We start from the raw sequence: 26,510 nt of genomic DNA, 5'->3' as shown, positions 1-26,510 counted from the left end.
CTTTTATAACTAAAAAAATAGAAAAGCCATGAACTGAAATTCAGATGGGTTTCTAGATCCTAAAGCCTAAGCATCATATTTTGTTTATACCAGTAATTCATATCGAATAGATAAGAGGTCATTCCATGTGCACCTTCTGTGCACACCTGGATGCAAGGTCTGGTTGAGCACTGAGGGGACAGTGGGGGAGGGAGGGAGTGATGTTGTGCATGCATTATACAAAACCTTTTTCTGAAACTGTCGTTGTTTGGTAATCCCCGTGGGAGACATTATTATTAATTGGCTATTAATACAGAAACCATTTTCCTTTTTTTTTTTTTTTTTACTAACAGAACTCCAGGTGATAAATTATAATCAGTTGAAGCCAGTTATAACCATGCTAGTTCCCTTTTACAGCTTCCTCTGCTGCTGGTGATGGCCCTGGGCCCAGCCTAGCGCAATGAGATGTGAGGGGAAATCTGATAGTGAATTTTCTGGGAAAATGTCTGCTTTCCTGATAAAAATGGATGGACGTGGCTGATGCCATCCCTGCTCTTTCATCATGACTCACATGAACTCTGGAGTAGCAAGTATGAGGCAAAGCCAACAAAATTGTGGAGAAAACTGAAACTCACATTGCCAAGACAGCTGTCTGCCTACCTATGCTTTGTTATATGAGAACTATAAACCCCTGCTAGCGTATATGGTTTCTTTATGCAAATTGTAAAAGGTATCCACTCTTGGTTAATGCTTTAGAATTAATGTTAATTTCCTTAGGTGTAATAATAGAACTGTAGTTCTATAAGTGACATTTTTATTCTTAGGAGACGCATATTGAAATATTTAGGGGTAGAGTGTCATGATGTCTGCATCTTTCAATTGGTTCAGGTTAAAAAAATGTAAATAGAGATAAAGCAAACAGGACAAAATATTAACAATTGATGCATCTAGGTAAAGGGTTTATCAATATATGTCTTTCAACTTTTGTATGATTGAAAACTTTAAAATAAAAGTTGGTGGGAAGTAAGACACCTCTTTCTCAAGATACTTTACTTCTCCCAGTTAGAAAACTGTCATGCTATACTGATTATGTTAGAAGAAAACACTTTTGTGCCATTTCCCAGGAATTTTTATAACAATAAAAATCACCCATTACTGGAGTGAACAAAGTTATAATTTAGGGGAAAACTCCAAAGTAATAAAACCACTTAAGATGTGAATGGGATCCTCTTATGTGTATCACACTTGCTCAGTGTACAACCTGATCAATTGTACCCAGCAGTTGTGCAATCCTAACATAAATGCCCTGTGTGATGGTTAAATTCACGTCACTCAGATCAAAATAACTGTACATGTTAAGACATACAGTTTTTTGTTCCTCAGCTAAAATAAGTGGCAAGAAGACTTTTAAAGACATGTCCTTTAGAGAACAACTTACCAAAAACAGTTTACCCTTTCCTGTGAATAATCAAATTGTACCGCTGAACATTCTGTTAAGTCTAGGATCCGAATTGGTTCTGGTGACTTAAAAAAAAAACAACAACTCTATGTCATTATAAAAAACACACAAATCTGTTCATCACTTATTCCCCTAACAAATCTTCCACTATGTGGACCTGTCAATTTTTTTTCTCCATGGGGGCAGATAATAGAAAATCTACTAAGGGAAGTAACACATCCCTGGTTTGGAAGTTGGTTTTTCATGAAACTGGGTACTAAGAAGACATTGATTTATCAATTTTCATTTGATGAAGACGGATTTTAGTACGTGGAAGGGAGTCATTTTTCTCTTATGTTTTTAAACTTCTACTTTCTCAGAAATTTTGTATAAGGGAAGTGAGAGGAAACAAAGTAAATTTAAATTGGCTTAATGAAATGGACATGGGAAATGGACATGCTTTTAACAAAGGGGGAAATCACTGCCAAAATTAATAAAGTTTAGCTGGTCCAGAGAACAGTTTCTGGGATCCACATCTCACCTTTGCAAAAGAACTTGGCTCATATCAAGAATTAAGAACTACATCCCCCTTCATTTAGTAGGTGTTCAGATGCTCATAAGGAAAATTTTAGGGATTTTAAAGGCAGGTGTTCCTTTCATCTAGAGAGCTAATTTTTAAAGGAAAAATGTATTATCATGTTTCTCACCATTTGGTCTTTGAAGTATTTCAGTTCATTCCTGTGCAAAGTAAACCATCTTGTTTTCCAAGTCTGAGAAAAAATAATCAGAACATGTAGGTTTTGAATACAGAAATACAATATTTGAATGAGATCATTTCCTTTAGTTTTAAAAATATCTGAAAGATTAGAAACAAAAAAAATACTCTTGTGGTAAGCGTCATATCTGGAAAAAAGTTTCAAAATAGCTATAAAAATTAAAACGATTTTGTGCATTAAGCTCATAGTAAAGGCAGGGATATCATCAGCATATTTAAACAAATAAAAAGAAACAGCCAACCATAAATATTCCAGGTGTTTTATGACAAACACTAATATTGCCATCTTATGAACTCTACAATAAGAATAGGTATCATTTTTTGAGCATCTTCTGTGGGCTACATACTATTCTTGGATGTTCAGGTATATTATAGCCAATCATCATACAATGCCAAATATGTATATTTTTATTGTTGATACTATTACAGATGTCTCCATTCCCCCCACCCCATGCCCACCTCCACCCCTTTTCCTGCTACAATGTCAAATATTATTCTTCTTTTACAAATATGCACATTGAGGTTTAGGAACCTCAAGCCACATGATACTCTAAACCTTGCCTAGGAATTCCATGGCATTGATGACAAAAACTGTTGTTCCCCACCATCCTTTACTTACTAACTGAGCCTCAATCTTCTCCTGAATGCCAGTGTAACAATGGATAAAAGTAGTAACAATGGATTTAACAATAAATCTGCTATGGATATGAATACTTCCTGTCCTTAGGAAGGATCCAGTCTGGCAGGGACACATCACGAAATATATAGGCTCAATTCAAGCAGGGAAGTCCCTTTGAGAGATATTAAGTGACCTGACTCTTAAAATAAGAAGGGTAGAAATATTTCATGAAGGTCTTCTTGGCACAGTAAAATAAAAGAATAACTTTTAAAATATGATCACATAAAGTGAGGGCAGTTGGATTTCCAAACAAGTAAAGTCCTACACTGTGTTTTCTTTGGGATTTTTTTTAACATAGTCACATTAATGCCAGTGATGTTTTTTGTTTACTTTTAGGTAACATTTTATACAATTTAACTTCTTTATTTAAAACTTTTTTAAACAAATATGCTACAGTTAACTTGCTACTTTCATTCTCCATTATTCCATTAAAAAAGGATTGTATTTTTTCTTGGGTATTAACTGTAGGCTACTCTGATACATTTGACTTTGCCCAAGAACAGTCAAGGAATTTTTCAGAATTTTAACAAACATTAGTCATAAAGTTGAACTCTTAAAACAGGTAAATATTATAACTGGGTAAAAATGTATAGGCAATTATGTTTTACCTAAGTGTCAAAGTGGAAACTGAATTTACATGACATATTTTCTGTCTTTGTGGCTAGCACTAGCAAACACATGCCTCCTTACCTTAACCAGGCCCCCCTGTTTGGTGAGGTAACCTTCTTTGGTGCCCAGCTGAAAAAGAAAGAGCACCTGGTGAAGCCCAGAACTATCACAAAATGATCTTCGTCTTTCTGTTTCTGTCCTAATTTTAAATAAAACACAAGCTTGCCTTTGATCTTTAAATAATCATCTTTTATTCTTCACCTAGGCGCTTGAAAATCCTTCCTGTGTTATTAGACTGTCAGGCTGGATTGTGTAGCAACAAGTAACAACTGAAATACTCTCCTTTTTGCAAAATTTGCAATTTGCTATTTGCAAACAATAAACCACATCTTACCACTTATAAAAGTTAGTGTTGGGCAGTGTGCCATGTAAAACCCACCTGCTTGGCTTGTTACAGAGGTACTAAGTACATAAACATGCTCACACACGATACTGGGTCAACACATTAGTCCAGACTAAGCAAAGGGATTCATTTACTTCAGTGCTTCCCAGAGTCTATCTGTATTATGCTAATGTGCTTTGTGAATTTTTAAAAGGGAACATTAGAAATACCATTCCAATATTCATTTTATTGCATAATCCTCCACCAACCCCCTATTTAGTTTTTCACAGAGTGTCAGTTGTGATCTATATTCCATGGGACAGAGTTTCAAAAATGCAGATTTACTTATACTTGATTTATCCAAAAGGAATATGAAGTGAGAATGAATTATTTCTTTTAATTCACACATCATTAATTCAAAGGTAACGACACACTTCCCTAGCTACTAGAAAATGTAACAAATGGTAAGGGGCTGTGTTAATAGAAATTTGCATAAAATAAGGACCAGAAGATGAAAAAATTTATAATTTTATGCATTTCTGCAGAAACTGAACTCCTGGTAGATATTTTTTCTAATATGGTGCTTTAGTAAAATATATATTAATAAGGAAAAAATGAATAAAAATTGGGAAATAACTTAGTTGACGTCAAGGTTCTTTTTATGGGAGTTTCCAGAGCATTTCTTTTCCTGAGGTAAATTCACCCCACCAAATAAAAAGAGGAACAATAACCACCACAGTAAAAAGAATTAAAAACAAGAAATAATATATAGCCACTTCTTTTAAAATTCTTATAACATTAAAGTGAGGATGAACTTCCCAAGTGTTCATCTAAATAATCTTAAACAATATTGGTGAATTTGATTTAGCTTAACCAATTTGACTTATTTTGACATTAAAAGAAACTGAAGTGACTGAACTTAAGTTTGATGATTATGGAAATGGCAAAAATTAAGATTTTGGGTTGTTGCAGGTTAAAGTTTGCTGAGGCAAAATAATTAAGGGTAAAATGTTATACAGAAGACCCTGATAGAATTGTTCTTTGAAATCCAGCCAAGGAAATACGTTGCTCACTTCATCTTACCTCCATCCAAGCAATATATTATATGTCTAATATTTTTCTAAGGTTTTGGTAGGTAAGTGGAAGACTGGGAGGGAAGAGCTGAGAGCATTAATTTTATTCATGGTCTTAATAAATAAAAAAGGAAATAATTATATAGCAGATTTATCTTTTTAAAAAATTTTATGATCTATAACCGGAAAGCTATTTATAAGTCTCAAATTGGAAACCACTTAAATGTTTAAAAAGAAAGTTTTAGCCGTCCTAAAATCCTTTCTATCTGCTTGTGTGCCTGCCTGCTTTAAATTTAGTCAGAAGTCATTGGGTGAGGTGAAGCAGGATAGGCATCAATGTGAGTGTGTGCAAGGTGGACACACGCAGGGTACAGAGAGCATCTGTGTTGACCATGGTGGTGGCAGCAGCTTAGAATTCGGTACTGAAGCCTGGCAGGTGGGGAGGGCTTTCTGCCTGAAGGAATGGAAGTGGCAGACAAGGCAGAGTGTTAGAGCCAAGTCAGGCTAGGCAGGCATCTGTGGTGGGGATAGGAGTAGTAATGTCCAGGCAGTGGTTCCTGAGCAATGGGATATTGCTTACATTTGATTGATCACAAATAAGTAAGTGTATTGAAGATAATGGAATTCATATTCCTCACTGTGGGAGAAGAGAGTTAAATATGAAAAGTGAAAATACTAGAATGAGCCTCATGCTATTGGATTAGGATTGGAGATATTGGCATGAATTAATGGACAGATGGATGGATAGGTATTGATATATAGATATAGATATAGGTAGATAGATAGATAAGACAGAAATAGAAGTAGAAATAAATATAGATATCAATAGAGGTATGTGCACATATGTATATACATACATGCTTTTGCTAGCTCTGCTCTCAGAGTGGGCTGAGAGAGTGATAGCCTTATAACGATAAACACGTAGCACGAGACCCTGGCTTCTAAAGTACCATATTCTCCAGAAAAAAAGAACAGAATTCCTTAGAAAAGTGATTGATCTAGAAATGCATGCAAGGGATGTACAAGATAAGCCTGGAACATTTTACTATACCAGAAAATAAGAAAATTCTCAAAGAATTATGAGGCTATAGTGACAGGGAAGTCACCTTGAATGAGCTCTTAACAGCCAACCTGGGAAAATTCAAAGGGTCAAAATAAATAATGATAGTCATGACTATAACCCATTGATATGAAAATGAATGATTGCAGAAATTCAGAAAATAAAAACTGTTTCTTATAGTAAAATGACAGCCAATAAATGTAAAAGAAAAAACAGAATCACAGAATCTCCATTTGGTAACACTATAGCAATAATTAAATAGCCAAGAAATATCAATGGATGCTAAAACTGGTGGATAAAAGTTTAATGAGAAACAGGATATTTACTTAGTCTCAACTGCCCCCAAAGTATTAACAATAAAGTGATTTTAGAGTGAAGACACCTGGCAAACACCACCAAATCAAGCAGTCAAACACACCTTACTGAGACAAATTGAAATTACATTCCACCTGAGAGGATGCACTGAAAAGAGCAAATATCACCTTTGTGGTGCTCTACCAAAACTGCAAAGCCTGAATCTAATCTTAAAGTAACATCAGACAAATCAAAGTTGAAGAACAGTTCACAAAATAACAGGCCTTTCATTTTCGAAAGTGTCAAAGCCATGAAAGCAAAGAAAAACCGAGGAAGTGTTCCAAAGTGAGGAATACTCAAGAGGTGACAAAAAAAAAAAAAAAAAACCACTGTGGTTGTGGACTGAACCCTTTTGTTCTATAGAACCTTACTGGGAAAACTGGTGCTCCTGAATGAGATCTGTGGACAGGATGGTGGCGCTGTATCATTGCTAATTTTCTAATTTGAATGGCTCTATGTGGTCATGTAGGGAAATGTGCTTGTATGAAGGAAATACATATTGAAGTACTGGGGCAATAAGGTATTATGTCAGTAATTTACTCTCAAATGACTCAGAAATGAACACGTTCCTTGTTCTATTTCTTTAAAAATTTTTATTGAATTTATTTGGGTGACATTGGTTAATAGAATTATATAGGTTTCAGGTGTACATCATCTGTATATTGTATTGTGTGTTCACCGCGCCAAGTCAAATCTCCTTCAATCATCATTTATCCTCCTTTTATCCTCTCCTACACTCTCTTTTCCCCTGGTAATCATCATACTGTTCTCTGTGTCAATGCGTTCTCTTTTTCTTCTTTGCTTAATCCCTTCACTTTTTCCATCTGCCCCCAAACCTCCTTCCCTCTGACAGCTGTCAGTCTGTTCTTTGTATCTATGAGTCTCTTTCTGTTTTGTTAGTTTATTTTTTCATTAAATTCCACAGATAAGTGAAATCATATGGTATCTGTCTTTCTGTGACTGGCTTATTTCACTTAGCATGATGTTATCCAGGTTCAATCATGCTGTCAGAAAAGGTAACATTTCCTTCTTTTTTATGGCTGAGCAGTATTCCATTGTGTAAATGTCCCACTGCTTTTTTATCCACTCATCTACTGATGGGCACTTGGGCTGCTTCCAAATCTTGGCTATTGTAAATAATGAATGTAGGGGTGCACATACTCTTTCAGATTAGTGTTTCAGGCTTCTTTGAATATATTCCCAGAAGTGGAATCACTGGGTCATAAGACAATTTTATTTTTAAATTTTTGAGGTGTCTCCATACCGCTTTCTAGAGTGGCGGCACCAGTCTGCATTCCCACCAACAGTGCAGTTCCATTCATTTATTTTTTCTTTTGTTTCCCTTGCCTGAGACGATATATCAGAAAAAATATTGCTGCAAGAAATGTCTGAAATTTTACTTCCTATGTTTTCTTCTAAGATTTTTATGGTTTCAAGTCTAATATTTAAGTCTTTAATCCATGTGAGTTTATTCTTGTGTATGGTGTAATTTTTGTACAGTTCTTGCAATTTTTCCCTGTCAGTCTGAAATTATTTAAAATAAAAAATACCTTGTATATTTTCAACAAACCTTGAACAGACACCAAAAATAGAATGTGAAAACATAATAGAGGATTAACTTAATAAATTATGGTACACGCAAATATAGTAATATTTAGGACTTTGTCTTAATGATGTTTTAGAAAACTGTTCACAAGATAATTAAGTAAGCATATTATAACTATTTACAATGAACAGCTCATTATACATAACATGTATATAATGTTTTATATATAATATATAATCTTTATTCAAGGGAAAGGATAGACACTAAAGTGTTAACTGTGAGAAGGGGTTCAATGATAGAATGCTAAAGAATGGCAAACATACAAGGGGAATGTTCAAGAAAAGGAACTATAAAATGTGTTTAAAGAGATAACAGAATAAAGAGAGAAAGATGTTGCAGAAGCAAAAGGAACCAAAATTTTAGAAGGAAGTTGTTAAAAATGTCAAATACCACAAAAAGAATGCTAAGGAAGCTAACATTTCAGATAGGACTTAGTCTATGTCAAATACTTAAAATATATTATCTCACTTAATCTCTACCAACACAACTACTTTGTATTTCACATTTCCCAGGTTCAGAACAGAACTCCTCATTCCCATCCCCAAACCCATTCTTCTAGAAGCCTTAGCCATCTCAGTAAATGAAGTGTTTACCCTGTTGCTCCTTCTTTCACGTAGCACATTCAATCCATCAGTAAGTCTTGTCTCTGCTACTTTCAAAACACATTCTGAAACTGACCAGCATCCCTTTCCTCCTGTTCTAAGTACCCATTCTTATCCCCTCTCCCCAGTTTCAACTATGAAGACCTTTCACCTGGTCTGCTGTTAACAGTCTCCCAACTGGTCTCCTTGACTCCTACTTTGCCCCCACTCCATTTTGCACTTAGTAATAATAATGATCCTTTTTCTCAAACTTAAAAACAAATTATGCTACTCAAAAACATTAAAATTTCTCATGATCACTTAGTACAAAAATAAATTCTATACCGTCCCGTAAGGCCCTTTGTGTTGTGTAAAGGAGGAACAATGACATTTGGGGCAGGATACTTCTTCACTATATATTGAAGTATATGTAGCCTCCATGACTGCCACTCATTGTTGGGAAACAATTTTCCATGGGTCTTTTCTGTTCCTGTACATCTTATGAGCAAGGCACTAACAACTGTGTTTCCCAGACCAAGCTTTAAAGCATATTTTTATAGCAAACAGCCTTGAAAGATAAAAAGTGTCTTTCTCCAAAGGAAAAGGCAGATAACCAGATGTCTTGTGCCATTTATCAGCAGCCGTGAAACTGTAGCAGGCTAACTTGTTAGCTTGCAAATAGGGTACTCTTAGATTCCTCACAGTTCTTTTTTTTTTTTAAGACAAGTTTTTGTTTGTTTGTTTTTAGAATTTTATTTATTTATTTTTAGAGCGTGAGGAAGTGGGAGAGAGAGGGAGAGAAACATCAATGTGTGGTTGCCTCTCTCATGCCCCCATCTGGGGACCTGGCCCGCAACCCAGGCATTTGTCCTGACTGGGAATCGAACTGGCAACCTTTTGGTACGCAGACCAGCATTCGATCCACTGAGCCACACCAGCCAGGGTAGATTCCTCACTGTTCTTGACATTCAGTAATGCTAGTAGTGCCCCAAAGCAATGTGACAACTAAGACTCTCAAAAATCTCTGAACACTTAGCTGGACAGTACTTCCTCTTGAGAATGCCAATGCCTTTCATGATCTGATCCCCTTATTACCTCAACAATTTCATCTCCTGCCACCCTCCCTCCAGCTCATTCCATGGCAGTCATTATGACCTTCCTGCTAGTCTTTAAAACATCTCAATGTAGCTTCCACCTTAGAGTTTTTGTGCTGTTCTCTGTGCCTGCAACACTCTCTCACATGATGACATGAGTCTTTCCTTTCCTTCAGAAAAGCCTCTGCTCAAATGTCACCTTCTCAAAGATCCTATCCTGTGTCTCTCTTGTCCCCTTATTCTGCTTTCTTTTATATGCTGTATTACTGTTGGTTTTATATCATTACACTGATTAGTGCGGGTGATCCCTCTCTTGAAATGTGAGCTCAATGAGGGCAGAGACTTTGCCTAATATACTGCCAAACTGCCAGTGCTTAAAACTGGGTGTATCATAGGCACTTCAGAAAAAGTTCAGAGGACGTCAGAGGAATAACAGCCTAAGAGGTCCCCTTAGTCTCTCCCCTTGAAGTTAAAACAATTTGAACAGCTATAATTTAAAAAAAAAAAAAAAAAAAAGATTCCCTGCTCAACACACAAACATGTCTGAGAGATCCATGTATTGAAACGTCTGAAGGTGAGCAAGTGGGAGTGAGCCAGGGAGGTGGGAAGGGAGAAGAGCTGAGATGATGCTAGAGATGTGCAGCCCGGAGCTCACAGCTTAGAGCTCACTGCTGGGCTCAGCCAGGAGAGGGGAGGAATCAGTCTGCCACCAGCACTCCCTTAAACCAGGATAAGCAGAGCAGTACAATGGGCATTCCTGCAGGAGTGGTCAGCATGCTGCTGCTGAGTCCAGCAACCTGGGCCTGAATAAAGCACAGAGATGTGGCCATGGTTGTTTGACAATCAGGCATTCCAGACAGAGAAACAAAGCCACAGAGCCTGGCTGCCTCCCCTTACTTTCCCAGAGCTAGCAACGTGCCCCGGAAGAAGCTGTAGCAGTGAGTGCTGGGCTGCAGAGCCCATTATCTGCAAACCTGAAAACTGGTACTACAGAAACATTGTTTTCCCTGAGTCACAGGCACACTCTGTGACTAATCCCCAGGCTGGGTGGAGATACAGAGGTAAGGTCACTGAGGTCTGCCAGTCACCATTACTGGCGGAACAAGGGAATGAAGGCACGGATTAGCCTACCCCAACTCACCCCACCCCCACCCACTGAGACAGCACTGCTGGCAGTGTCTGGCTGCAGGGGACGGCACTATGATTTTATGATTCCCCTGTGAGGTTGATGCCCTGAGACCAAGGTGACCTTAACTCAGAGGAGATGCTCACTTTCCCAGGGAACACAGGACACTTTCCATGGCCTACAGTGCCACCTATTAGAAAATCAAAGAAAGACTTCTTATCAATCTACTAGAGGAGTACCACTCATACACAGATGCCTAGACAGAGAAAGAATCCATCAAGTACCATGAATAACCAAAATAACAATGCAGTTCAGAAAGAAAAAGAAAAAAAATCTCCAGAAAATAAAATTAAAGAAGTGGAAATATGTCGTTTAAATGACAGAGAATTCAAGACTGCATATCTGAAAAAACTCATTGATTTAATAGAAAACACAGATAGTCAGTTTAATAAACTAAGAAATAAAGTCAATGAACAAATCAAGTACTTTACCAAAGAGATTGACCTTTAAAAGAGAACCAAATAGAAAGTACGGAGATGAAGAACTCAATAAAAGAGATTAAGAATGAACTAGCAAGCATAGGAAATAGAGCTGACCAGATGGAAGAAAGAATTAGTGATATCAAAGATAGAAATCTAGAAATGACACAGAGGGAAGAAGTGAGAGACTTAAACATGAAACATAAAAACAAAAACAAAAACTCTTCCTGACTCTAAAAGAGTAATATAAAAATAATAGGCATGCCAGAAGAAGAAGAAAGGAAGAAGAAGAAGAAGAAGAAGAAGAAGAAGAAGAAGAAGAAGAAGAAGAAGGAGAAGGAGAAGGAGAAGGAGAAGGAGAAGGAGAAGGAGAAGGAGAAGGAGAAGAAAGAGAAAGGAACAGAGATCTTATTCAAACAAATAGTTGACAAGAATATTCCAAACCCACAGAAAGAGCTAGATCCTCAAATCCAAAAAGCAAAGAGAACACCTAATTATCTCTATCCAAAAAAGGTGTTTTCCAAGGCACATTGTATTAAAACTGTCAAAAATTAAAAAAAAAAAAAAAAAAAGAACAAAGAATTCTCAAGGCAGACAGGGAAAAGAAGATGGTAACCTATAAAATAAATCCCACTGTATAACCATTGGATTTCTCAGCAGAAACCCTACAAGCTAGGAGAAAGTGGAATCAAATAGTCAAACTACTGAAAGAGAAAAAATTACCTAATAAGAATAATATATCCAGCAAAGTTAACGTATAGATATAAAGGAAAAATAAAAACTTTTCCAGACATACAGAAGCTGAGGGAATTTACCACCAGAAGACCCACCAGTAAAGGAAAAAGTCAAGGGGGTTATTCTACCAGAAACAAAGAGCAAAAAGTCACAAAACTATGAGTAAAATCACTAACACAGAGACAAAAGCGGTATATTACATCATTTTTAAGAATAGGGTACTATACACTTCAATATTTCATTACAGATAAAGGAGGTAATAGCATTAAAAACGTGGAAGAAGACAATGGTTACTACAATTCAGAAGTGAACTCACAGGATAAATAGTAGGACACAAAATAAATACCCAGAAATCAGTTACATTTTTATACATCAATAATGAACTATCAGAAAAATTTTAAAAACACTCAAAATTGCTTCAAAAAAAAATAAAATACCTAGCATTAAATTTAACCAAATATATAAAGGACCTGTACTCAGACACTGAAAAAAAATTGAAGAAGATACAAATAAGTGGAAGCATATAATGTGTTCATGGATAGGAAGATTTATCATCATTAAAATGTCCATAGTACGCAAAGCAACCTATAGATTTGACACAATCCCTGCCAAAATACCACTGACATATTTCACAGAACTAGAGCAAAAATTCCAATAATTTATAGGGAACCACAAAAAAATAAAATAAAATAAAAATAAAATACCCAAATATCCACAGCAATCTTAGGAAAGAAGAAAAAAGTTGTAGGAATCATGCTACCTGATATCGAACTATGCTACAAGGCTGTAGCAATCCAAAGAGCATGGTAGTGGCATAAAAACAGACATATAGATCAATGGAATAGAATCAGAGTTTAAATATAAATTTATGCCTTTATGGTCAGTTAGGATTTGACAAAGGAGGCAAGAACATACAATGGGATAAAGATAGCCTATTCAATAAATGGTGTTGGAAAAACTACACAGATATGTGCAAAAAAGTGAAACTAGACCATCTTCTTATACCACACAAAAGAATAAACTCAAAATGAATTAAAGATTTAAATGTTAGACTTGAAATCATAAAAATCTTAGAATATATAGGCAGTAAAATCTCAGGAATTTTTTTGTAGCAATATTATTTTCCTGATATATTTCCTTGGGCAAAGGAAACAAAAGAAAAAATAAATCAATGTGACTATAGCAAACTAAAGAGTTTTTGCACAGCAAAGGAAACCATCAACAAAAGGAGAAGAAAACCCACTAAATGGAAGAACATATTTGACAATGATAGATCTGATAAGCTGTTAATATTCAAAATTTGTAAAGAAGGACTTCTGGACAAGATGGAGGCCTAGACAGACACTGTGTCTCCCTCCACAACTAAGAAGTAATACAACTACCTCAAAACTAGAAACAACCAGAAGTTCTAGAATATCGAACTGCATGGAAGTTCAACAAAGATATAAAGAAGAAATACTCATCCAGACAGATAGGAGGGGTGGAGCCAGGGCAGAGAGGAGGCGGTGTGGCCGTGGCAGCAGCAGGCCTGCAGAATGCATAGTCACACGTTTTAAAAAGTCAAGAGGGACACCTGAGGGGTGCTCTCAGCACCAGACCAGACTGTGCAGCTCACGGTCCCAGCGCCAGGGAAAATAAAGTCTCATTCCTCCTGACTGTACAAACCAGTGGGGGTTGAAGCACAGGAAGAAACTGCCAGTATCTCAGCAGAGTCCGCTTGTTTAAAGGGCCCCCAGAGTCCTAGAATGTCTGCAGACCCACCCAGCCTGGGAACAATGGCCAGGGCAACAGCGAGAGAGGTGCCAGTCCCATACAGACGTGGGAGAAGTGCTTGGAAAAAGGGTGAGTGCTGAGCAAGTGGCATTGTTCTGTCTCAGACCCCTCCCACAACATGGTGAAATGGGTCGTCCTGTACTGACGAATACCTAAGCCTCTGCCCCTTACAACATAACAGGAATGACAGCTCTACCTAAGACACAGAGGGAAACAAACACAGGAGCCTGTCAAGATGAGGAGATAGAGAAGTATGGCCCAAAAGAGAGAATAGATCAAGGTTCCAGTTGGAGCACTAAGAGTCGAGGAGATAGCCAACTTCACAGATAAGGAGATAGCAAACCTAATAGATGTAGAGTTCAAAACACTAGTGATAAAAATGTTCACGGGCTTGACAGATATGTTTGAGTATGCAAACCCATACAGGAAGAAGTGAAGGCTACGCTAAGTGAAACAAAGAAAAATCCACACAAGACCAATGGTGAGGGAAGGAAACCAGGGTTCAAGTCAATGATTTGGAACATAAAGTAGAAGAAAAAACAGTCAACCAGCGCAGAATGAGGAAAAACGAATTGAAAGAAATGAGGAGAGGCTTAGGAACCTCTGGGACAACTTTAAATATGCCAACATCCAAACTGTAGAGGTGCCAGAAGGAGAAGAAGAAGAGCAAGAAATTGAAAGCTTATGTGAGAAAATAAGGAAGGAAAACTCGCCAAATTTGGTGAAGGAAATAGACATATAAGTCCAGGAAGCACAGAGTCCCAAACAAGCTAGACCCAAAAAGGACCACAACAAGACACAGCATTATTAAAATGCCAAAGGTGAAAGATAAAGAGATAATCTTAAAAGCAGCAAGAGAAAAGCAGAGAGTTACGTACAAAGGGGTGCCTGTAAGACCATCAGCTGACTTCTAAAAAGAAACTTTGCAGGGAAGAAGGGACTGGAAATAAGTATTCAATGTGATGAAAAGCAAGGACTTACAACCAAGATTACTCTATCCAACAAAGCTATCATTTAGAATGGAAGGGCACATAAAGTACTTTCAAGACAAGGTAAAGCTAAAGGAGTTTGTCATCATCAAGCCATTATTATATGAAATGTCAAAGGGACTTACTTAAGAAAAAGAAGATCAAAATAATGAACATTTAAATGACAACAAACTCACATCTATTAACAACTGAATCTAAAGAATAAAAACAAAATCCAACTAAGCAAATCAGAATAGGAACAGACTCATAGATATGGGGATCATCTGAAGGGTTATCAGCTGGGAGAGGGAAGGGGGAGAAATGGGGAAATGGTGCAGGGATAAGAAGCATAATCGGTTGGTACAAAATAGACAGGGGGAAGTTAAGAATAACAGAGGAAAAGGTGAAGCCAAAGAACTTATATGAATGACCCACGGACATGAACTAAGGGGGTTGGAATTGCTGGAGAGAAATGGGGTACTGGGCAGAGGGGAGAAAAGGGAAATAAAGTTGGGACTACTGTAAAAATATAACCAATAAATTATACTTTTAAAAAAATTGTAAAGAACCTGTACAATTCAACACCAGAAAACAAACAAGCCAATTAAAAAATGGACAAAGGACTTGATTAGACATTTCTCCAAATGGAGATACAGATGGAAAATAAACATATGAAAAGATGTTCAACATCACTAATCATCAGAGCAATGCAAATTAAAACCTCAGTGAGATATCACTTCACACCTGTCAGAATGGCTGTCATCAATAAATCAACAAACAATAGCAGGGTACAAAATAAATATACAGAAATCTAAGGCATTTCTGTACACCAACAATAAAATATCAGAGACAGAGGCAAAAAAGAAAATACCATTTACTATAGCAACAAGAAAAATAAAGTACCTAGGAGTAAACTTAACCAAAGAGATAAAAGACCTGTTCTCTGAAAATTACATAACATTGAAGAAAGAAATTAAGGAAGATACAAATAAATGGAAGCAAATACCATGTTCTTGGATGGGAAGAATCAACATCATAAAAATGGCCATACTACCCAAAGCAATTTACAGATTCAATGCAATCCCTATTAAAATACCAATGACATATTTTACTGACTTAGAACAAATACTCCATAAATTCATATGGAACCAAAAAAGACCCCGAATAGCAAAAGCAATCTTGAAACAGAAGAACACAGCAGGAGGAATCACGATACCAGACATCAAACAATACTACAAAGTCACTGTGATCAAAACAGTCTGGTACTGGCATAAGAACAGACATATAGATCAGTGGAACAGAATTGAAAGCCCAGAAATAAACCCAGGCCTTGATGGTCAACTAATCTTTGATAAAGGTGGAAGGAACATAAAATGGAGTGAGAAGAGCCTCTTTAACAAATGGTGCTGGGAGAACTGGACAGGGACGTGCAAAAAAATGAAACTAGACCACCAACTTACACCACACATGAGAATAAACTCAAGATGGATCAAAGACTTAAATGTAAGCCGTGACACCATAAAAGTCCTAGAGGAAAACATAGGCAGGAAAATTTCAGATATCTCATGTAACAATATCTTCACGGATACATGTCCTAAGGCAAGAGAAATAAAGGAAAAAATAAACAAATGGGACTACACCAAACTAAAAAGTTTCTGCTCAGCAAAAGAAAACATCAGCAAGATGAAAAGGAAACCAACCATATGAGAATACATATTTGCCAATGATATCACAGACAGGGGACTGATCTCCAAAATATATAAAGAGCTTATATGACTGAACATCAAGAAAACAAACAACCCAATGAAAAAATGGGCAAAGGACCTGAACAAACACTTCTCCGAAGAGGACATACAGAAGGTCCATAGGCACATGAAAAAATGCTCAACATCGTTGGCCATCAGGGAGATGCAAGTAAAAACCACAATGAGATACCACTTTACACCCGTCATAATGGCCATCATCAACAAATCAACAAACAACAAGTGCTGGCGAGGATGTGGAGAAACAGGAACCCTAGTGCACTGTTGGTGGGAGTGCAGACTGGTGCAGCCACTATGGAAAACAATATGGAATTACCTCAAAAAACTAAAAATGGAACTGCCTTTTGAACTAGCGATTCCACTGTTAGGATTATACCCGAAAAATCCTAAAACCCTAATTCAAAAAAACTTATGCACCCCTATGTTCATAGCAGCCCTGTTTACAATAGCTAAGTGCTGGAAACAACCTAAGTGCCCATCTGTAGATGAGTGGATCAAAAAACTGTGGTACATCTACACAATGGAATACTATGTAGCAGAAAGAAAGAAGGAACTCCTGCCATTTGCGACAACATGGATGGAACTAGAGAGAATTATGCTTAGTGAAATAAGCCAGGCAAAGAAAGCAAAATACCATGTGATATCACCTAATACAGGAAACTAAAGAGCAACACAAACAAATGAACTAAATAGGCAAAGACTAGAATAGTAGTCAGTAGGGGGGAAGGGGGAGGGAGAGAAAGGGGATAAGTAAGGGAAGGATCTAGTCAAGGAACGTGTATGAATGACTCATGGACATGGACAACGGGGAGGGATATGATTGTGGGAGAAGGAATTGGCTGGGAGGGGGGAGCAATGGGGGGAAAATGGGACAACTGTAATTGAAAAACCAAAATAAGTAAATAAATAAATAAATCAACAAACAAGTGTTGGCAAGGATATGGAGAAAAGGAAACCCTCGTGCACTGTTGGTGGGAATGCAGATTGGTGGAGCCACTGTGGAACGAAGTATCAAGATACCTCAAAAAATTACAAATGGAACTACCTTATGATGCAGCAGTTCCACTTCTGAGAATATATTCAAAGTAGCCGAAAACACTAATTTGAAAGAATATATGCACCCTTATGTTCATAGTGTTATTTACAATAGCCAAGGTTTGGAAGCAGCCCAAGTGTCCCTCAGTGCATGAGTGGATATAAAAGCAGTGGGACATTTACACAATGGAATACTGCTTGGCCATAAAAAGAAGGAAATCTTACCTTTTTCAACAGCATACATGAACCCAGATAGCATTATGCTAAGTGAAATAAGCCAGTCATATGTGGAATCTAATGAACCAAATAAACTAACAAACAAAACAGAAACAGACTCATAGATAGAAAACAGACTGACAGCTGTCAAAGAGGAAGGGATGTGAGGGTTGGGTGAAAAAGGTGAAGGGATTAAGCAAAGAAACAACAGCATGGTGATTATCAGAGGGAAAGGGGTGTATCAGGGAAGGTAGAAAAGTGTATAGTAAAGGAAGAATAAGTGGTGACAGAAGGAGACTTGACTTTGAGTGGTGAACACACAATGCAGTATACAGTTGATGTGTTATAGAATTGTACACTTGTAACCTATATAATTTTATTAACCAATATTTCCCCCAATAAATTCAATTTTAAAAGTTTAAATAAATAAATTAGTTAAATTTCATCCTATCTCAGGAACCAAATCCTATGTTGTTTATAAAATATATAAATAGTAGTTTCCCTAAATGCAGTTGCCAAAGGATGTTAAACAGTGTTACACAAGCATGTACATTTCTGGGCAATAGGACATCTGTTTTCATTTTCACTTTAAGCCAGAAGTTCTTTTTTCTCTAAATAGGACTTAATGGTAATTTTCTTCCTCCACCGCCAGAGCTTGTACAAGACTGGCAGCCCCCCAAAAAGGAAGAGAGAAGTCTGGAAGGTCTCAGAGCTCTCTGGTTGGAGATGGAGGTACAGCATTTGGGGTAACGAAGAAGGCTGAGAACTCTTATGTTCAGTAAAGGATAAGAGCACCTGACCTGACCAGGAGCTGTTGCCCCAGCTCGCTGGTCTAGTTATCAATGATTCTTTAGTGAGGAATAATAAGAGACATTTCAGTATCCACTAGGAACCCTTTATAGTTTTCTGTTTATATTAATGCACAGTAAACTTCATAGACTTCTCATTATATAATGTGAGTGCAGTAATTCTCAACCATTCACTCACCACTATTTTAAAAGCTCCATTGTACAGAACCTTCTATGTAGGATTATATTTAGATACTTGCGAAAGTAAATCATCTGATACCGAGAGTGAGCAGAGAGATGTTAAATGATAAGGCTTCTGGGATTTGGTCTAACGTGGTCTACTTCTACCTAAGTATACTGCATCTCACGCTCACACCAACTCTCCAAATTATGTAGAACCTGCATTTTACTGTTCATAGAGGACACACACAGCAGAGTATGGCATGACTGACCTTAAAGGGAGATCTTCGGGCAAAGGATAAAAGAGGAGAATGTGAAGTTAAACCGAGGATACAAATGAGACATGTTGAAGTGATTGGTGGTGGGGTAAGAATGGGTAAAGGAAAGAGGAAAGTTAGGAATGAGTGGGTTGACTGGAAAACAAAGAATTGGGAGGTAGGTCTTGATTTGTTGTTTGGTCTGATGACAATTTGTCTTGTTTTCCTAAATGTCTTTAGTTCTGATGCTTCTTCCTCCTACTCTAACAAAGCTAAAATATCTTTCTCCACCAATGTTTAAGATTTTAATTTTTGAGTAGATGTAGCATAGTGACAAGAAGGTAATGTGTGTTGTGAACCTGGCTAGGCTATAAACCTATAAAGACAAGCTATGATTCCTTTCCTCAGAATTGTCAGGCTGCTGAGATGGGCAGACCCCTGTGCAGGGAGTTAACCTCCAGAATGGCAAGTCTGGAATAAAGGCAAACAGAGGGTGTTTTGGAACATAGAAGAGGGGCATTTAACAGGAAACTAGCAGGAGCTAGGAAGTCCCTTCCTGGAAGATACTGATCCCTGATGCAAGTCTTGAAAAATGAGGGGACAACATGGTGTTGGTAGCATAATAGGTGGAGGGAAGGGAGGAAGAGCACGATCAGAAATGAATGCTGTTAAGGGAGGCAGGCTCCACAGTGTGAGTGTGGGTATAGCAGGCGGTGAGGCCAGAGGAGTGAGCAGGGTCCAGGCCAGCTGAGAAGCCCATGGGCACCACGGAAGGATGTTAAACAGGAAGGTCATGCGGTGAATCTATCTTTTAGGAGAGATGTCTCCAGTGGCAAAGTAGAAAAAGTAGTGCAGAGAGAGAAAGGTCACACATATTTTAATATAATTTTAGCTCACTAACTCCAAGTGATTATTTTTCAAGTGTAATGGTTGCTGTTAGAATTAGTTCTGTAGAGGACTGTTCTGTCTGGTTTTGAGAACTGTAGCCCAAGCTGTGAGCCAGGCCCCTAGGCCTGTAAGACTTGACTGGAAAACAGGGAAGGTCAGAGGCAGACATGACTTGAAGGCCACTCAGAGGGTTCCCATGGGAATTAGATTTAAAGAATACATATTATGCTTTGAAGCTTGTTCTGCTTTTCTTATCTCTTAGTTAACTATAAACAGTGTATAGCAAAAATGTGTGAAGCCTTGCACCTGATGTCAGTATGGTGCCAGGATGTTTAACAGACCCTGACACAGAGTAGTCATTGGGTTCTTTACATAGATATCTGTAATCAGTTACTCTCAACTGTAATCCAAGATTCATGAATCTTGACCTTGTATCTCCCGAATCCCCTCCTCAATAAAAGGGACTAGGAGGGAACATTCAGGGCTCTTCTCCACTAGAGTGATTTGCCACCTCTCCTCCTCCCAGACAAAAGATAGTGTCCAGGTAATTATGTTCTCTCATTTGCGATCCTGAAACCTCTGCTGGGCAAGGAGTTCCCACCAAGTGGGGCATTGGAGGCAGCGTGCCTCATAGTTCTTGATATTTCATATGTGTGTTGTCTTCTTTATCATCTGCACAAATTCAGATGCCTTATACCAGGCATATTCAGCAAAGAGAAAAGAATAGAAGAGCCCTGAGCATAACTCAGGGAAGAGGGCGCTGGAGAAGAATGTCTGTGGGTCACAGCTCACAGAACAAACAGAACTGGACTCTTGGAAGAACAACGAGTGACCTGGGTGCCCTGAAACTGAACAATGGCACATGTTGCTAAGAAGTGCAAGTGTTTTCTGTCTGTGCCCTCCATTCAGTGAAGGAAAAAAAGGCTAGGAAAGTAATATCCCAAGGGTTTACAGTAAAATATTTTTTTAAAAATATTTTTTTCCATATACAGCTCAAATGTAAAAGAACAATTTTTCCTAATTTTAGAAACCTGTTGAACAATAATAGTTCCATCAACAGTGTGAACTTAAACACCTCTCACCCATTCTAGCATGAACTGGCTAAGTAAGGATGGGATTTAAGTGCCATTTTCTAAGTATGTAAGATTCTCTCACTAATTGCATTGAATCTTTTTTTAAAAAATGATTTATGTTGAATCAGACAAACTGAGTCATAAGCATCAAACCTTATGTTTCTTTCCAGGTTTTATATCCCAAGTTAGAATTTTAAGTGAACAAACATACTTCGAAAAGTACATCGCTCTTACGGCACTTCATTGCTCTTAGACAGTGAGAGAGCTATGTTAGATTAATGGCGACTTACAGAAGGAGCAGTGGGTACCAGGTCATTTTCTGTTCTTCCTGTCTGCATTGCTGTGTGAACCCGGACGGATTCATAAATGGAAGGTTCTTCCACTTCTCTTGGGTAGGGATGTTTCAGTACAATCAGAGTGCCTGAATGAAGGGGAAAAAACATATTCAAATAGTTTCCCCAGAAAGAAGGTCCAAATGCTAACCACCAGATGATTTTGGCTGGGTTGTAGTCCCTTGATTTTTCATATGTATTCACTTCTCTCTTTTGTCAACATTTCTTGAGTACCAACTATGTGCCAGGCACCCATGCTGGACACCGGAGCTATGAAGCATGATGAGACGATTTCTGGCCTCCTAGTGCTCAGAGAGAACTATCAATGGATATCACTTAACAGATAGTCATTTAAATGAACAGGATATGCGACCAATGTCAGCCATATGGACAAAGCATGCTGCTGGCTCTGGGAGGCCCTGAAGAACCAGCCCCTCTAGAAGAGATGACATTGATCTAGACCTTAAGCAATGGCTGAAAGTTTTCCAAGTAGACTTTATAAAAATGATAAAAGAAACTCAACAAATGCACTGGGTTATAGGAAGATTTATTCCCTTGCCCTTACTTCTTACTAGTTTCAGAACAAACTTGTAACAAATCGCTGGATCTCAGAAAAGTAGACTCACAACTTCTCTCTACTATCTCCTACCATCCAATTAATGAAAGAAGACTAACCGGAGCCTTTGCATGTCTTAAGTAAGCACTCTATGAATACTCACTTCTGTCTGGAGAAGGGGGCTTGTTCACATCATTCAGGGCCTGAGAGCAGTTCTGACTCTGCACTTCTGACCCAAAGTCTGAAGTGTCCCCCTTCTGACCCTACCCTTCCCCCAATCAACCAATCAGAAACTAGAAACTTGGACTACAGAAAAGTAAGTTAAGTGTTTTTCCCCTTTGATAGGGCTTCTTCCTTTTTATTTTATCAAGGTCTCTTATACGTCAGGTTTGGGATTATACTAGACACTAGGGGAGGTTAAAGAATTCAATAATTCATTCAGCAATTATCTACTGAGCTTTATTTACTATGAGTCAGGCACTTGTCTACATACAACAGCAAACAAAGGAGATAAAGCATCTGCTCTGTGGCAGGGGAGACAGAAAAAATCTGAAAAAAGGATGTGTCAGGCGAGAGAAGTGTTCTGAACACATTAACAGAGCAAGGTAAAGGAATAGAGAACAAAAAGCATAGGATTGGGCGAGGGCAAGATTTATATGGTGGTCAGAAAGTCTCCTTTGAAAAGGTAATTTGAAGGATTATGGAAAGTATGGACCTCAAAATGGAGTAAGAGAAAAGCAATGGGGAAAGAAAAATACCTCCTCTGTAGTTATAAAACCCTTACTAACAAAGATAAGCCTACAAGCAAAACTAAACCTTTCTGTGGTGCTTGAGTACAGACGCTGTACTCACTACACAAACACAACTGTGGTTTCTGATATATGGATCCAGATAACCCACTGCTGAAATGAAAAAGGAGCATTGACAAAAGCCAGAGAGGGTTTCTGATCTTGGCCTCAGTAAAGAATGGGAGACTCTGGTCTCCTCCTCTTTCTGCATCTAGCTCAAGGCAGTAGCATTGGGATCACAATGAAAATGGCTTTTTGCAGTTATCAGGAGCCCCAGTCCCGCTCTCGCACATTGTCTGTGCTCTCTTTTGTCAATGTGATCCTTTCATGAGAACAGATCTAGTCATATCAGGACTAGGGTCTGGTTACAGTTTCACAGTCATAATGAAAGCAGCAACACCTAAATCAAGAGCAGCCGTTGTGCAGGCTGGGGACTGTGTGAACACAGTTGTAACATGGCAGATGCTCAGTTTGTAACATGGGTTTGGGGCTGGCACCTAAGTGACCTACCTCAGAGAAACACCTCCAGTAATGTGCCTGCCATCACCCTGGTATGATGGAAAGAGCCAACACTGCCTCTCAGTACCTGTTGACTTTGGAGAAACATTCTAGCTTTCTTTTCTTCCTCTGGCAAGTGAGAATAATTAACCTTTTCTTCACAAGACTGTTTTAAGCACCAATAAAGAAGTAGCATTTGTGAAAAGATTATAAAAATGTTAGCTGTTATTATACTTCGATATAGAGTATTTTTAAACCCTTAAATGAAAGTCCAATGTTCTCATCTTTGGGAACATGAATTTTTAAATGTTAAGTTAAAAAAGACAAATGTGTAACATTCTGCTAAGAATAACAATGGCAGTTGTCTAGTAGTCACTGACTACAGTGCTAACATATATCAGTGCCTCTTGAACACCTCTGTCTGACAGTGGAGGACAGGGGGACTGGAGCACAGGGATCAAAGCAGCTTACAAGTAGCAAGAATGTGAAATCTTGTGCTTCATCTTCAAAACTGATGCTAAATTTTTATCCTATTCCATATGAAAGTAGTTTTTTAAATGTTGCTCTAGAAAGAGGCACTTACTCCATCTTCTTTTTGCATATAACCAGGCATACATACCCCAGGCATACTCATTCCTATTGGTTCTATTTTTGTATTGCTGCTTTAACAAATCACAAGTGTAGTGACTTAAAATAACTCGTTTATTATCTTACAGTTCTGGAGGTCGAAAATCTGAAATGGGTCTCACTAATCTAAAAGTATTGACAGAGCTGGCTTCCTTCAGGAGCCTCTAGATGAGAATACATTCCTTTGCCTTTTCCAGCTTCTACAGGTTGCCCGCATTCCTTGACTGGTGGCCTCCTTTCTCTGCCTTCTAAGCCAGCAAGAGCAGGTCAAGTCTTCTCATGTGACCATGTCTCTGTTTCTCCCTCTTCTGCCTTTGTCTTTCACTTATAAGGATGCTGGACAATCCAGGATCATCTCCCTACCTCAATGTTAGCTGATTAGTAAGTTTAATTAATCTGCAAGCTTAATTTCCTCTCACCATGTAACATAACTTATTCACAGATCCAGGAGAGATGTGGGCCTCTTTGGGGTCAGGGTGGGGGGCATTACACTGCCTACCACGAATCAGTCCCTGGGAAAACATTGCCATAGGGGCCAGTTGTGCTGCCATGTAAGGATCTCTGGGCTGGAGTTGCTCCCTGAACCTGCAGTGCTGTAACCACTTGGTATTATAAAGCCATTGCCTTTACAACAGACACATTTCCAAACCCTATGAGCCCCTCAGAGCAGGTTGTTTCCAAATTTATCTTTGTATACCCACCTCTTGATAGAGTTTCTGACATAATGAAGTCTTGATGAGTGAATGAATGAATGAATGAATGTCACAGTAATTCAGGTTTAAGGCAGCAAAGAGCCTGGGATGGACCAACCTCCAAGGTCCACAACCATCTTGGCCTGGGGCAAGGACGGGACAGAAAATTCAAGTACAGTTCTCCAAATCTCCATTAGGAGAGACCCATATTCTATTTTGAAAGCCTCTTCTAAAGTTTAATCAATAAAATCTAAGTTGTGGGAAACTATATTGAGTCAACCAGGAAAGTAGAATTGACTATAAATTGATTTTAACTAGTAAGACCATGAATGAGGCCAGGTTGAACAGTGGGATGAAGAAAATAATACACTACTTAAAAAATGGTAACTTCTCCTGATAAATATTTGGTCTCCTAAAAAACAGGTCTCCTTAGATGACTACTCTGCCCAAGGAAGGGCCAACATACAGACTTCTTGGCATGGCTGTTGGGCTTACAGTGATTTCCTCTTCTGAAGAAACTGTCCCATCCCAATACAGAAGTAGATCCCCATAGACCCTCCCCTTAAACACCTCACTTGGGCTGCACTCACTGCACTCACTTCCTGGTGGTGTGTTTAGTTACTTCTCTGGAGAGAAGGTCCAGTAACTTCAGTTTCTGAAGTATATACATGAAAGAAACTTGTTTCCTGCCTTTGACATAAAACCTGTTTTCAGAAACACCTGGATGAGGTACATTTCTGAAGTGATCAGAGAAGGACCAAGGCAGGCATTTCAATTTTCCAAAAGCTTCCCGGTCGTTGTGATCACTGGGGCTGATTCCTTATTGCTGTTCAGCTTGTCCTTAAATTCTTGGAGGGAATACTAATAACCTTCCAAAAAATGTCACTTCTCTCCCTGTACCCTTCTTTTTCTTTTTTAATCAGCTTGTCAGGGTTGGTTTCTGTGATTTTCAATCAAAAGAATTTAAGTAATTAAGCCACTACAGCTGTTACAATTTCCACCCAAGGTTCAAGATAGAGCCTTGGCTCCATAGGAGAGGAACTGTGGGTTAATAATATTCCAAATGAATTAACTCCAGCTGAAAGATTCAGATAAAAGGCAGCTGGAAGCAGGGCTGGTAGAAGAGAGAGGAAGATCAGCAACCACAGGTCTTGGAAACCTGGCTGCTAGTTTCACTTCAGTTTCTGTGCTACATGAAGGAGATTGTTGTTTCCTGCCTTTGACTGAAACTTGGTTTCAGAAATGCTTGGTGGAGGTACATTTTTTAGGTGATCATAGTAGGGCTGAGGCAGGCATTTCAATTTGCTTGGACTAAACTGTAACTTACAGGACACCTACTTTGTATGTAATACTGTGAGACTGCATTGGAAGAACTCATCTTGTACTCCAGCAGGAAGGGTAAGAACAGTCTCAGGCCCAGTATCGGTCTGCTATCTGACATAGAGTATAGTGCAAGAGCACACATCACTCCTGAAAGGGAAAATTTGAATATTTCTTGTATGCACTAAATCTAGTGTTTTACTCCCAGGTTCTCCAGCTGGACTGTGAGGTGTTTGAGGATACAGATGATATCTGATTCATCACCAGATTGTCAGTGGCTAACAAGTGCCCAGTTCCTAGTTGTCACTCAGTGTCTATCTGATGAATTTTATTAACATAAGATCACATCCATTCATGTTTCATTATTGACCTCCGGCTCAGAAAATAAGCTTTGCAACTGGCTTATGCGGGATGGGGTCCTCTGTCTCTTCCTGCCAGTGGGAAGTGGCTTTCTGGAAGGGGCGTGCGGGATGGTTATAGGAATATTCAAGATTTTTCTCCTTTGTTCTTTGCAACCTGCTCTGTAAATGGACTTTAACCCATCATAAAATGGTGCTAGGTAAACCATGTTCATTTATATACAAAGGGACTTAAAATGTGAAAAATATCATAAACATGTAATAAGTATACTCAATTGTCCCTAAACTAACTCTTCATGATATACCAAAGAATGTACTGCTCTTGTGTATAATATGGAATGAACTGCCACAAAAGGACTTCATTAAATAACATTAATAATGACTATTTATGCCGTGTAACAAATTATTCTAAATGTCTTACATGCCT

At 38.2% G+C, this 26,510-nt stretch overlaps 1 protein-coding gene across 1 annotated transcript in view; it reads right to left on the bottom strand.

The window, feature by feature from the left end:
- DAPP1 (dual adaptor of phosphotyrosine and 3-phosphoinositides 1) overlaps positions 1-26,510 on the bottom strand; it is a 53,360-nt gene that overhangs the window by 3,854 nt on the left and 22,996 nt on the right. The window contains exons 4-7 of the mRNA XM_090266337.1: positions 21,202-21,332; positions 3,562-3,609; positions 2,125-2,187; positions 1,418-1,503 (exon numbers count right to left, since the gene is read on the bottom strand). Coding sequence (XP_090122463.1) covers positions 1,418-1,503; positions 2,125-2,187; positions 3,562-3,609; positions 21,202-21,332 — 328 coding nt within the window. The remainder of the gene's footprint in view (positions 1-1,417; positions 1,504-2,124; positions 2,188-3,561; positions 3,610-21,201; positions 21,333-26,510) is intronic.

Source organism: Furipterus horrens, unplaced genomic scaffold, assembly GCF_987537825.1.
Source record: "Furipterus horrens unplaced genomic scaffold, mFurHor1.1.pri manual_scaffold_2, whole genome shotgun sequence".
NCBI classification, from domain to species: domain Eukaryota; kingdom Metazoa; phylum Chordata; class Mammalia; order Chiroptera; family Furipteridae; genus Furipterus; species Furipterus horrens.
This window is presented reverse-complemented; position numbering and strand designations above follow the sequence as displayed.